At 41.0% G+C, this 14,663-nt stretch overlaps 1 protein-coding gene across 1 annotated transcript in view; it reads right to left on the bottom strand.

Moving 5' to 3' along the window:
* The window catches only part of LOC127584579 (heterogeneous nuclear ribonucleoprotein D-like), a 29,261-nt gene extending 15,245 nt beyond the window's left edge, over positions 1 to 14,016 (bottom strand). Inside the window, exons 1-3 of the mRNA XM_052041354.1 lie at positions 13,998 to 14,016; positions 12,336 to 12,451; positions 10,925 to 11,400 (exon numbers count right to left, since the gene is read on the bottom strand). Of these exons, the coding sequence (XP_051897314.1) occupies positions 10,925 to 11,400; positions 12,336 to 12,451; positions 13,998 to 14,016 (611 nt within the window). The remainder of the gene's footprint in view (positions 1 to 10,924; positions 11,401 to 12,335; positions 12,452 to 13,997) is intronic.
* Between the last annotated feature and the right edge of the window lie 647 nt (positions 14,017 to 14,663).

A 14,663-nucleotide genomic window follows, 5' to 3' on the forward strand; every position in this document is an offset into this window, starting at 1 on the left:
TTACAAAACAGCATTAATGGCGAGATGATCAAATTGAAATGAATCCAACACTAAGAAAGAACCTCCAAGTCTTCGTGTTGGGTGAGACAGCAGGCTTAGAGTACAAATGCCTGGATTCAATGAGTTGTATCATGGTAACCACCACTCGAGAGACATTAGTGGCACTGAAAGGAAGACCATTAGGCCATTAACTGGTAGATTTACTGACTCATGAAACTAAGCTTTATTAACCTAAATATGCTATGAAAAAGCTCCAGTACTACAAATTTAAATGCTGATTTGAAAATTAGTTCTTAAAACTAGAAAGTTAAGTCTTTCTCTTGCATTAAATGGTTTTTATCTATTTTATAAACAAAGCGATAGAAGAGAGATTTTTTGAATGGAATTAAAATCAAGCTCATTCAACAAGATGAATAGTAGAGATTGAAAATGGAAGTAGAATGCAAAATGTACAGAGCTCTGCAATGACCCAAGTATATTTCAAAACAGTTTTGTTACAGAGCTATTCAAATATTCACATTTACTCTATACCCATTGTAACATGTATATGAAAATAATGAATGTTTTTAAAGGTGCAGTGGTGGCCAGAAACCTCAACTATAAGTTGAAAGGTGCATCTTGACAAAGATTCCATGCACTGACTTGCAAGAGCCATCACATGATTCAGACCATCACATTCCAGACAAATAAAATGACAATTAATAGCAACTCTAACAATACTGTTCATTTAGGCCATACATCTTTCTGTGGTGACATTTTTATTCACAGATGTCTACAATACTGTTTAGTTTATAGGAATGAAGCATAACCCAACATTACACCATAACTAGAGCAAGTGTCAAGTGAAAGGAAAACCATCTTTGGTTCCAGGTTTGATAAAGGAGCCAAGGGTGCTAATATTCATTGCAACCTCCCAAACACCACTGCATGAATTGTCAAACTCTACCCCACACAAAAATCTGTTCACCAATCAGCCCGCCCACACCAACCTCTTCCTGCGCTATGCCCTGCTGCATATTAAATACAAAATCAAGTCACTCTATACCTCCTCCAACCACTGCTTCCAAAGGTCTTGTCCACACCACACTCTTCCAACAATGGTCAACTGCATGTTTCAGACCACTATCAACAGTGGATTCTCCCACTTTCAATTATGATATGTTTTGTAGTTTATTATTCACAAAATATTGGATCCTTCAAAACAACTAAATGTACAGAGAGGACTCAAAAATACTGTTTCTACTGTTACGGGTTAAGTTACTATTGGTGAGTGTCCCTTTAAGGAATAGTACAGTAGTGTGTGTGTGTGGGGCGTGATGACAACAACAGAAGATAAGGACGTAATGATGTTTTTGGTGGGGGGAGGGTGGGGCCTGCTAGTCTCTATTGATGGATGAAAAACAATAACTGTGCCTGTCACTACAATCCACGTATGGAATTTTGGAATAATCCAGTGGAGTCCACTTTGTCATTAACCTGTAGAAGGAAACAGGTATTTGTGTGGATGGCCTTTCAGGGTGGCAGATGCTTCGGAACAAAGCGGTGGAGTAGTCACTGCTGAGTAGACACTAAGGTGTCATATGGGTTCCATCATGGAACATTTGGATTTCGTAATTAATTTTCTCTCTACATTTTGTCTTCAGTCAACGGTGGTTTTGCAGAAGCCTTTGCTCACGTTTCACCTTATGGCTTGCTGAACTGAACTTTGAGAACTATTCCTGGACTTGGAGTTTGGGAATTTGCCACACACACTTCGAGTTTAGTTTTTGGGGTTAATGTTTAAGATCTAACATTTTTACTTTTATTTTCCTTATTATAAGTAGTTATTAATAAAATAGTTTTTAAACACTTATACATGACTCAGTGTGTTTCTTTTGTTGCTGGTACGTAACACTACACAATGCACATCAAGCCCTCAGCAGTTCCACTGGCAGCCAGAACCTCCACACCACTCTCCTACATCAGTAATAAATGCCTCCAATTACATCATCGCAAAAATAGTAGGCCATTAGTCTAGCCAGCTCAACCACTCACCAAGATCTTGGCTGATCTTACATCATGACCACTTTATCAACCAATCTTCACATCCCTCAATTCCCTTAGTGACCAAAAATCTAACTCTTGAATATGCTCAATGATTGAGCATTCACAGCCCTTTGGAGAATTGAAATATTTACCATCATCTGATTAGAGAAATTTCTTGATCCTGACACCATACCCACTAGCTCTAGATTCCCCAGTCAGTGGAAACAGGCACTCGGCATTCACCTAGACAGAATCTTACAGGTTTCAATCAAATCAGCTCATCCTGGTGAACCAAAGCCACACTGCCTCCCAGATACATCCTTCCTGGGAGATCAAAACTGAGTAATCCAGATGTGGGCTCACAAAAATCCCACACAATTGCAGAGAGCTTCTCTATTCTTGCATGCCAACTTACAAAAATCAACATAAATAATCCTTCCCAATAGCTTGTGGTTCTTAACTTGCTGCATTTCATGAATTACTAATATTCCATTGTACACCAACATTTAAAAATAACTTCTCATTTTCCCACATTATAATCTATCTACCTTCTTATCCACTTCATTAGCCTGTCTTTTTCCTTTAAGAATGTCTTTAGTCTTCCCTCCAGCTAGCCTGTATGACCAGCAAAGAATACAACATATCCATCATTTCATCCGTTTCAATACAACTTGTAAATTGCCACAGCCTAGTCATGGCCTACGCCCCTCCTACAGAAGAGAGACTGGCAAACCAATTATAAGTAAATTCCATCCTTTTGTGTGCTCCTTTCACATTATACCACATATAGTTTTGCTCCTTATCATGCTAGATACATTCACAAACAAAACTAGTTGACAAAGAATTTCCCTTTTATGAAGCCAATGCTGACTCTTGGTCAATAATTCTATTTTCTCCTATTTGCACTCTTCCCTCATCCTTCCAAGAAAATTCCAGAACAATTGTTACATTTACTACAAATATCCTCCAACTATTCCATAATCCACAGTAATTTTGAAGATCACTTAATGCCACCATTGTTGCAGACACTTCTGGAACATAAGTGCATGAGATTTGAAAGCTTTTAGTCCTGTAATTTCTCCATTTTAAGGGACAAACAGGAGCAGACAGCAGCCAAACAAATGGCCTCAAACTACCTCTGCACACATTTACAGAGACACTTGAATGCACATTGGCAGTCATGGTAGTGAAGTACACTTTAGTTCAGCCAGGTCTTCTGATGGATGACTAAACCAGTTATAAATTTAGTACCACAACAGCATTGATCACTTCTATCCATTGCAATTACAACAGACAGCAAATCCAGCTCCACGAACACAACTTTCCCTTAAGTTTGCCACTATCATTAGATCTTTGGCTCACCTCTATTTCTGTTCAAAAGGCAAGAGGAGCATCTGTTGCCAAAGCTCAAGTCATAAATGGGCATGGAATTCAACAAGAGCAACCCTATGAGTTAGACAGTAGGAAAGAGATGCTAGGAGGAGAATAAACTTGTCAAACTTAAGAATTCTGCAGAATATCAAGAAGGGGTAGTGTACCAGTTGCTCAGAAAAAGATGCAAATGAGAATGTGCTTTAGGCCATTTCAGAGTTGGTGCAGGAGCCAAAACCTAATCAAAGCAGCAGCTTAGGAGATGTGGCAATGGTCACAAGTGAGTGGATCCTGAGGCGCAGATTAACTTAGTGAACAAACAGGAGCAGATACAGCAGCCAAACAAATGGCCTCAAACTACCACTGCGCACTTTAAAAGGAGACATTTGAATGCACATAGGCAATCGTGGTAGTGAAGCACACTGTGGTCCAGCCAGATCCACTGATGGTTAAAAATTTAGTACAACAGCACTGATCGCTCCATTCATTGCGATTACAACAGACAGTAGCTCCACCTACATGAACACAGCTTTCCATTATCAAGCAAAAACAACAAACTAAGTTTGTTTTAAGTTAATCTTTCAAGCTCTGAGCATCTCTGGCAAGGTCAGCATTTATTGCCCTTCCCTAATAAGATATTGCTGAACTGAATGGCTTGCAAGGCTATTTACAAATAAACCACACAGGATTGATCAGGAGTCACATACAAGCCAGATTGTACAAGGGATGGCAGATTTCCTCTCCTGAAGGACATTAGTGAACCGGACAGGTTTTTAAACAAGTGCAAATACACTGTTGGTACTATCTCTAATCCAAGTCAAGTGACCCATGTACGAATTCCAAATTATTTAGATTTTTAGAGCAATGAACTCTGGAAATCTACATCAAGTTACGCTATCAGCATAATCCAAGTCAAAGAGATTGGAAGTCAGCCTTGCAGTTATATTTTACTTAATACAGACACAGGCTGAGATGGACCAAAAGCTCCCTCACTTTTCTGGCACAAAGACAACTTAAAGCTTGTTTGGGAACTTACAGAACCAAATTCATTTTTATTTCCAGGCATAGCTTGTCAAACGTAATACATAACCTTGAGTTTACAGAGAGCTTTTTTAAGCCAGCAAGGAATTGGATAGGAGGCACTAAGCACCTTGCCAACAATGTAACTACATTACTCTCCAATGGCCAAAGCCTCAGAATATTAGCAAAAGAAAAATAAAACTAGCTAAATCTATCTTCAACAAAATCTGATGATACAGAGCAAAAGTTATAAAGTTATGCATATATTTTAGTTTCTAACACACCTGCAAATTACTCTTGAACCAGCCAGGGCGACAAGTTAACCTGGGGTTTTACAGCATTCTGCAGCTCAAAAATTAAGTTTGAGTCAGTTTTGAAATTCATTGTGGTAATTTGAGTTTTTGATTGCTAGGTTGCCACTCTAGTATCAGAAGCAAGCCATTGCTGCACGCCCATTCAAATCAATACCTATATTCTACCCAATGTAAAAGACACTAAATATAAAATAAAAAACCTCTGTATGCATCAAGCTATTTTTGTGGCATTATCCAGATACCAAAAATTTGCTTTGTGACAAAAGATAAAGCAGAGTAATCACGAGTGAATTATTGTAAATGAATTCTAATCCATGGAGAGATCTCAGATATTAAGCATGATTTAAACAGATAGCCAGCTGTATGTGTATTCCTTAATAACCATTGCAGGTAATTTGAATTAAAAGGTGAAAGCATGCTACAAAAGCTCTAACTGCTCAACTGCCCTCAGTTACGGCACACACGCAGTTGCCATAATGATAAATCTATGCTAAATGCAGCTGCAGTTAAGAAGCTTTCCTACCTTCCACTGAGCTGGCATAAAACAATTTCTCTCTGGAGAATGCCAAGGAAAGCACAAATGTCTGCATGAACATGTGACTGTGGCAGCAACCAGCAGCAGTGGTAGTAGTACTACAAAGTCAAATGGTTCACTCTTTACCCACTGCTAGGTGTTGAAGAGGCCCAAGTAAACTCATTGAACAAGCCAAAGCTCCCAGAGGCAGTCTCGTTGAACTTAAAGCTGTCTGCACGTAATTTCTCGCCCACACCAAAAGAAGGTAGCAAAAGTAGAATAGACACTATGCAAAATAAATGCAACTAGACAGTTTTGAGGGATTAAGATAGTTAATTAGATATTAAACAGTGTATTGGATTAGGAAGCATTAAATACATACACCAATAATAGGAACCTGATAGCAAAAGGTGGAAAAGTAAAAAAAAGTTATGATTGCCTGGCAAACGAAAATAAGACAAATAAGCCATTTGAGCCTGTTGTGCCATTCATCAAGATCAGAGTTTACCATTTAACTACCCAACATTTTCCCCATACTGTTGCAACACACCTCAATATCCAGAAAGTTATCAATCTTAGTCTTGAATGACTAAGCCACCACAGTTCTGCAGGATAAAGAATTCTTAAGATTCACCATCCTAAGCAAAGAAATTTCACACTCCTAAATGGTTTAGCCCTTATTCCAAGGGAATGAACCCTAGTTCCAGAATGTAACCTTGGGAAAAATATCCAACTTGCAAATTTCTTACCAGCTGTATGCAAGCTTCAATGAGATCTCTTATCTTCTAAACTCCAGAATGGATGTATACTCTACTCCACTTCTCCTTTTATGGCAAACCCATCATCCCTAGAAACAGTCTAGTGAACCTGCAATGCATTTGTATTCCACCTCCCCCCCCCCAACCCCCCCCCCAAATAAAAAGAATACTACACACAATTCTTTAGGTGTGTATCTTACCAGGGCCCTATATAACCGAAGACTGATATCTTCATTACTAGTAGATTTGAGTACAGGAGTAAAGGTCTAACATCCCATTTATTCAACCTGCATGTTAGTTTTCAGTGACCCGTGGAGAAGGATACTAGGACCTTAGGAACATCCACATTACCCAATCACCATTTTTGTTCTGAACACCAATAGCAGTTAAGTTTACATTGTCCCACAATATATTGCATCCAATACATTCTTGCCTACTCACTCATACCCTTGATGCCTCTTTACAACCTCCCCTCCCCCAGTCACACTCAAACCTAATTTTACATCAAACTTGGAAATATGATATTTGATCTGCTCAGCCAGACTGTTGATATAGATCATGAGTACCTGGGACTCGAGCACTGATCGCTGCACTACTTGCAACTAGTCTTCAATCCTGATTGTTGCAGCATATTTTAGTACAGTATGTCAAAGTAAAAGGCAAAAGAACCAACTGTACCCTTGATTATATCTTTAAAAGGTCATTTATTCACTGAGCCAAAGAAACAGGGATTGTACCAAACCCCAGGGCTCTAATTCACTGACATGTCAGTCAGTCAGCTGTATGAATACCAAATGACACCAAAAAATTGTCCATCCACCTGCAAAAATTAAGTCCTACTGCTTAATAAATTGTTTTGCCTTACAACGTTTTTTTTGAAAATGTAACAGTACAAAAGACAACTTACAAAAACAAAAAGAAAGTTCCCAAAGGACCATAGGTCAGAGCGCCAAAGTTTTGCACTATGTACAAACTGGGCATCCTAAATTAATTTAAAGACAGGAGAGACTGAATGGAGGCACAGAATTAGTCCTTAAAAGTACGCGATGGCAAGCCCTGTGGATATACAATTTCATTAGCATCAAGTGTAGAAACGGAGTGAAGGTCAAAATTAAAAAGGGTCCAATAAAGTGCAAGTTTCTCCATTAGTGACATGGATCAGTTTTTTATCTAAAGGAGCTATTGCTGACTCCTTCACCCTAAAAAGGCTAGATAGCTACAAAAAAAAAGTCCGAATGTCATGCAGGCAAAAGCTAGAGCTATCAAATATTCAAAACCATCACGTGGATTGGGTGTGTTAGAAAATCCACACAAGGAATAAACCAGGATTAAATAATAATTATGCTGGAATTAATACCCTGGAGATTGCTTAATCCTCAAGGAATCAAAAAGCATTTATACAAACTCTTCATTTAGATAAGCTTAGAGTCCACTTAAGGTTGCTGTGCACCATAAATGAAAGAAAAGAGAAGCAAATCTAATGAGCTGAACTACGTTCTTACAGATTTTTGCGATATGGCATAATAAGATATCTCTACCACAGTTGAAAAGTAAACAAACATTTTAAACAAAGGTTCAGAAAGGTTCGGAAACTATTGAAATAGGGTAAGCACAGGCAGATTTTAAATACTTATTTACATGCTTTTGCAAAATGTTTTTTCCCCCCCCCATGTAGTAGCTCAGAGCCGTTGCCAAAGGAAAAAAAATACTGATGTAAACCTTAACAACTGGAATTGTACTTGGAGTCCAAGAGTTGAACAAAAGTCAACAAAGTTCCTTGAATCCACCAAAAGCTGACCAGTTTCAATAACTGTTTCAAACAAAGAATTTCCCATTTTAGTCAAGTGATTCTCAACAGCCTTGATAAAACACATTTTTCTATTAATTTCTATCAGCATAGTGCATATAACACCTATTTAAAAAGATGTATACAGAAATTTCCATACAGAAGTAAAGAATGCAATCCATTCAGTCTATTCAAATAATCAAATCAAGCCTCTTGTGCCATTTAGAAAATTAAACAAAATCAATTAAAGTCTTATTCATTCAAGACTAAGCTGTCTCACAATCCTTCCATAAATTCTACCCTATACCCTTCATCCGGAGGTGTAATGGTTAGCATTTTTGTAAACCTGCTCTACAATGCAAGTTGACACAGAAGGACAGCAAGCTCACTTGCATGGTACAAACTGAACTTCATTTACTACACAGAAGTGAACATTATTACATTCATCAAAACCATATTATTCATATTCTTCTTCTCAGGCAGTTCTCCTTCCACTCCAGTCTGTGCATTGAGGTGGTTGGCAAGACCTGCAATTTTGCCACAGTTAGGACATGAGGTACTTGACAGGGTGTGTAAGTGGATAGTTTGAAGTTGTGTGGCTTCCTTCAATCATTTATGCTGGGCTTATGTTCCCAACAAATGAACCTTAAGGTTTTCAATGTCATCCTGAATGCCCCCTTCTCCACTTTGAATAGTTATGGACTAGGGAATCCTGGGAGAACTTGCACTTTTTTCCAAGGGGACTTTGAGAACACCACCCTTGGATGATTTCTCCTCTCCATCTGCTGACCCCTGGCCATGACAGGGCTTGGTGTAGAGTGTTGGTATCAGACATGAAAAAATATGGCACCCCTGATGTAGCCAAGTAAAATTAAGGGCTCAATGTTGGGCAAGTCAGCCTGGGAGAGGACACTTGTTTGCTTACCCTGGAAGTGGGTAAGTGTTACTTCTCCAGTACTCTGGAGGTGCCTGCTGAATGTAGTCCATGGCCCAAAGGCAAGGGACCTCTGCTGTCTGCTAGATCATGAGTTTTGTACCAGGTCAGGATCTTGAAACACTTTTCCTCAGGCTACTTTGATACCCTGAAGACAATGGTGAATTTCATCATCAATGCCTGCCTTTGCGGAGAGGTGGTTCTTGGGATATGGGAAGCAGTACACATTTTCCAGGGTCTTTTTGTGGTTCTTTAACAGTGTGTTGTTGTGCAATGGAGACAGGTTATCAAATGAAGGAAAAGTGCAGAAAAAAATTACCCTAAAAAAATGGTAACACGAGAAACAGAACACTCAAACTTGCAGGGATTACATTTTAAAACAGCCATCCAACATGGTCTCTAGAAAAACAAAATGTAGACATGTGGGAAACCATTTCAATATTCCTGAAACTAGAGAATTTAAGCAGCTTTGATCAGGGTCCTGCTGCAAATTAATCACATTACCAGCCTCAGACCAGAGCATCAGGACAGCACTGTATTTACAATCTAAACTCAAGGAATCAACATCTGCATACAATAATCACACTATTTTTCTATTTTACTGCAAATTTTCATCACTTGTTCACACTTCTGGGAGATGAAAACTAGAACACAAAAAGTGACAATAATATTCACAGGAACAGCTGACTATTGAATAACTCAATATTTTAAATTTGAATTTCAGTCACTTCTGCCTATGAAATCCAGTTTGGTGAAAAATCAGAATACAAAAAAATTGCAGATGCTAGAAAACAGAATTAAAGACAAGACGCTGGAAAACTCAGCGTATCAGACAATATCTTTGGAAAGAGATGTTGTCTACTATGCTGAGTATTCTAGCATTTTCTCTTTAAATCCAGCTTGGTCAACCTTAAATCAGTTTGTAATACTGTCACCCAAGAAAGAAGCTTGCAAGTCCAAGTCCTTCTCCAGAAGTTTGAAAACAAATACTTAGGGTAATATTTCAGTGCAGTACTGAGGGAAAATTTAATGGTCAGACACACTTTATTTAGGAGGAGGTGCTTAACCGTTCATTTAACCAATGTCTTGGTCCATGCCACAATACCACAGGTACAGAAGTGAAGTAGTTAAGAACTAACTAGCAACCAGAGTTCAGGGCCAATAATCTGGAATCACAAGTGTAAAACCCCACCCAGGCGACTGTGGAATTTAATTTCACAACCAAATAAATATGAATTAAGAGTAATTTCAGTCACTGTAAACAAAGACACTAGATTGTCATAACATACCTGTGGTTCACTGATGTCAGTCTGGGAAGGAAATCTGCCAACTTACCATAGCCTACCCACATCTGCCTCTAGACTCACACCAATGTAGTCAACTCTTAAATGTCATCTCACTTCCAATGAGGGAAAACATTCAAAAAAATTATAGAATAATCCTGAACAATATTACTCCTCAACCAACATCAAAAATATTATCTTGCCATTATCATGTTGCTATTTCTCAGAGCATGCAATGCTATGTACAAAACAGGTTGCTGTATTTGTTTACATTATCCTGCACTGCAAATATTCCTCTTTAGCTGCAAAATATTTTGAAAGGGGTATGGAAGACACATAAATAGAAGCCTCTTTCTTAGGCTGTGCAGACCAATATAAACAAAAAGCCAATGAAGTTCCAAACATTCTTTTGTTCTAAATATTCATTCTTGGATCACTTACATCAACCCAATATCTATCACACTGTTAGGCCATCTCAGCTGAATCAACAACACTGCTGCAAATCAGAAGTCACATTCTGATGAAAGAAAATTGACTTTGAATGGATTAATACCGTTTACCTCTCCATGGATGCTACCCGAGTTTTGTTTTAAGGAGAGTTGTGGACAAAGACCAATGGGTCCCGAAAGTGAACTAGGTAGTTTTTTAAATAACGTGGTCAGCATCACCACTCGAATTCAGGAAATGATACAAATCCCCTCGTTGTCTCGGTGGACGTGAAGCTGATCGCTGGACCCAGGCTGCTGGGTTACCAGTAGTTAAACCACTGCAGCGACAGGAGGAGGAACATTTAAACCCCAGTGGTGACACCAGACCCTCAATGAGCCCCACAAAGGGGTCAGTCCGGGTTCAGTCGGGCTGCAGACTAAGGAACAGGCCCCAACCCACGCCTGGACTCTGCCCCCAGTCCCGCACTCACCCCTCATCCTCCTCGTTCTTGCTGGCGTTGATCTTCGAGCCCTCCATCTCCTTCGTCGTCGGCGGCGGCTGCTGCTGCTGCTCCTGGCTCCCATCTCCCGCCCGCCCCGAGGCCTCGTGGCCCGCCTCGCCGCCCGCGCCCTTGGCCCCGTCGGCTTTCGACTCGGACCCGTCGCCGAACGCCTCGTTCTCTCCCGGGCCTCCGAAGCTGTAGAAGGCGGCGTCGAAACCGTCGGGACCCGCCCCGGCACCGCCGTTCTCGGTGAACTGAGCCGAGTCCGCCATCTTGAGAAGCTGGAGAACAAGCACACGGGCTGCCTGACGAGGGGAGGGGGCGGGATCAGGCGGCGCCTGATTGACGGGCACCCCTTCCCACCAATCGCCAACCGAGCCGCGCCCAGCGGCCGCAGACACCTGACCAATGGCGATTGCGAAGGGCCGGCAGGGCTGGGGGGACAGGCGGACCAATCCTGACGCCTAGCACATCCCCGGTTTGAAAAGGGTTGAGGTCTGAGTGACGTCTGCCTTGGCCAATGGGAAGAGGGAAAGAGGAGCAACAATGGCAGATGTGAGCCAATCGTAGGTCCAATCAGCCGGGGTGGGGGCGGCGATGACTGAAGGAGCCTTTTCTCTGCAACAATTCGGAGGTTTCATTGATGTTGCCATGTCCCCATCTACCAAATATTTCAGAGCAGAGGTCACCATGAACCTCACACGCATCCCTTCTTAAGATTTTTAACACAGAATTCACTTTGCATTGTATCTGTTTTATTGCTTTTGTCCCAAACAAATCATAGTCACGGTTGCCTCGCAATTCTTCTATCACTTACAATCTTCAACCTCTTTAATTCATCTTTCCATTGTCTACTGTAAAGATCATTCAGCCACTTAACAATCTCATATTTTCTCCATTAAAGTAACTACAGATCAATCCACACACATACACCCAAATTTACTTCTATCAGATCCTCCCATTTGATCCAATTATAAAACGCTCCATTATTTAGGTCCATACTGGTGACTGGCATTCTGTGTGCTTCTTGCATTTTCCTATTGTTTGAATTTCTATGAGTAAGTTAAGTGACAAAAGAATCAAAGGGATATACTTTGAAATAATATTTATGTAACGCGATATTATGACTTGCAAACCATTGCGAAAGAGCGGTGGAATCAAATCCACTGCTAATTATTAGGAAAAATCTGGAAGAACGAGCAATTCAGCTATACAGTACATTGAAAGAGAGTTTGGTCACAGATTACCGGTGGCTTTGGTTAGGGATCTGTGTGAGATTTGATTGGATGCATGCAACAGTTGAACCCTTCCAACCCGCTCTATTTCTTGCGGGGATTTAAATGTTCTGAAATTTGACGACATTTAGATTTAAATTTTACGGGAAAATATACCAGCCTACCGTGAGGGCAATCCCGGTCTCCCTTCTTCGCAGCCCAAAATCTAGCCAATCAAGAACATTGCTGGGGAGGGGGCTGGCAGCTGTTACAGTCCCGCCTTGGCCCATCCCACACGGACCTGGTTTGAATTTAAAAGGGGCGTGAATCAAGAAGAGGTTCGAAATGACAGGTGACGTGAACCCGCAAGGAAGGGGCGGAGAGGCGGGGATATTATTGACAGGTGGCCCGAGCCATTCGGGTCCACCCTGGTGACGCCGATGACCAATCGGTGGTGGAAATTTACCTCTCGCTGTCCAGCATAATCAAAGACCCCAGCCACCCGGGTCACTCTTTCTTCTCTCCTCTTCCATCCTGTAGAAGGTACAGGAGCCTTGAGGGCACGTACCACCAGACTTAAGGACAGCTTCTACCCCACTGTGATAAGACTATTGAATGGTTCCCTTATAAGATGAGATGGACTGTGACTTCACGATCTACCTTGCTGTGACCTTGCCCTGTGACACTTTACTCTGTACTACATCAATGCACTGTGTAATGAATTGACCTGTACGATCGGTATGCAAGACAAGTTTTTCACTGTACCTCAGTACCAGTGACAATAATAAACCAATACCAAATACTTTAAACCCAACATCCGATTTTTCACTGTGTTGGGAATGGAGAGCAGTTTGGAACCGAAGTCATCCCTTTTGCAATAGATTTACACATATTAAAGTGAACATTTTGTTCCTTTACAGGTGTCTCCCACAGTGGGTGCTGTCTGATCTGACAAGTGCATTCAATATTCTTGCTTTTTATAACTTTGAAACTTGCAGCAGCGGTGTTATGGGAGAGTTGGGTTTCTTTGCCACAGCGGACTCAGTACTATGGGAAGTGTAGTCTCTTTGTCATCTTCACCAAGAGCCCACCATGCTCAAACTTAGTAGGGAGACTTACAAACCCATAATGCACTTGCGAGGGCTCGCCATGTAACCGCAGAATGCATCATAATTAAAATATAGGTAGCTTCGCCCTTCCTGATTCCTTTCTTCTAAAATGATTGGCGCAGTGTGCAAAAAAATGGCAGCACCGAAAGGTTAAAACTGAGACACAAGAGATTCTGCAGATGCTGGAATCTAGAGCAACACACACAAAATGCTGGAGGAACTCAGCAGGTCAGGCAGCATCTATGGAGGGAGATAAACAGTCGCCATTTCGCGTCCTGATGAAGGGTCTCCACCTGAAACCTCAACTGTTTATTTCCCTCCATAGATGCCGCCTGACCTACAAAATTAAAACTGGTTGGTTTTACAACGTTTCTTAAATATGAAGTATTATGGGTGTCCCAAAGTGGGTAGTTTAAATCTGAAATTGAAATTTTCAGCAGGCTAGGCAACATCTGATATCGATGACACCATGAAAGTAAAGAAAGACATGTACTGATTGTATTGTATTTCCTGTATATATTTTAATAAATTTTATTTATTTGTGGAAAGAGAACAAAGTGACTGTTTCAGGATCATGCCTTACATCATAACTAGAGATGATATTCATCTTCACCAAGTACCCAGCAGGGAAACTACAATCCCAGAGTCTTTGGTGGGTTGCAGATTTTTCTGGAGGATGGGGTGGATTCAGCCTGTGGCTGCCGCCATTTTAACCATCCATGCACACCACCCACTCACCTCTGTGCAGGGCAATCATGGCCCGCTGTGCCAGATGCCATAGGATGAACATCACGAGCTTCTGTGACAGAGGAGTGCCCACATGGTGCCAGAGGTTATAGAGATTGTCCAGGGTGGGGTGGAGGCAATCGGTCCAACTCCAGGAGAGAGCAAATGGCTGAATGGAGATATTAGTGGTAGAAAGGATATACTACAGGCGTCACAGGTCTGTTGCTGCCACTAACTGCAATTTAAAAGCACTTTTGTAGAGAGCTTATATAAACCCTATGAGCAGTATGATTTTTTGAGCTACCATCATGGCCACAACCTCCCTCCCAGATCTTATTCTTATTAGAGCATATGTCCATAAATTGGAAGTACAGCAGTTATTGAGAGTGGTCACAGAAGTAAGGTGTCCAGCTTCGTGACTTATTTTCAATCACATTATCATCAACGAGCTCCAACACTATCAACAACCTGGAGGTCACCATTGACCAGAAGCTTAACTTGACTGGCCACATAAATACTGTGACTACAGAACTGGTTTGGAGTCTGATTATCCTGCAATGAGTCACCCACCTCCTGACACCCCAAAGACTTTCCACCATTCATGAGCCATGTCAGAAGCATGACGGAATGCTCTTCACTTGCTTGGATGTGGGTGGCTCCAACAACACTCAATATCTC

The sequence above is a fragment of the Pristis pectinata genome, chromosome 30, assembly GCF_009764475.1.
Source record: "Pristis pectinata isolate sPriPec2 chromosome 30, sPriPec2.1.pri, whole genome shotgun sequence".
NCBI lineage: Eukaryota > Metazoa > Chordata > Chondrichthyes > Rhinopristiformes > Pristidae > Pristis > Pristis pectinata.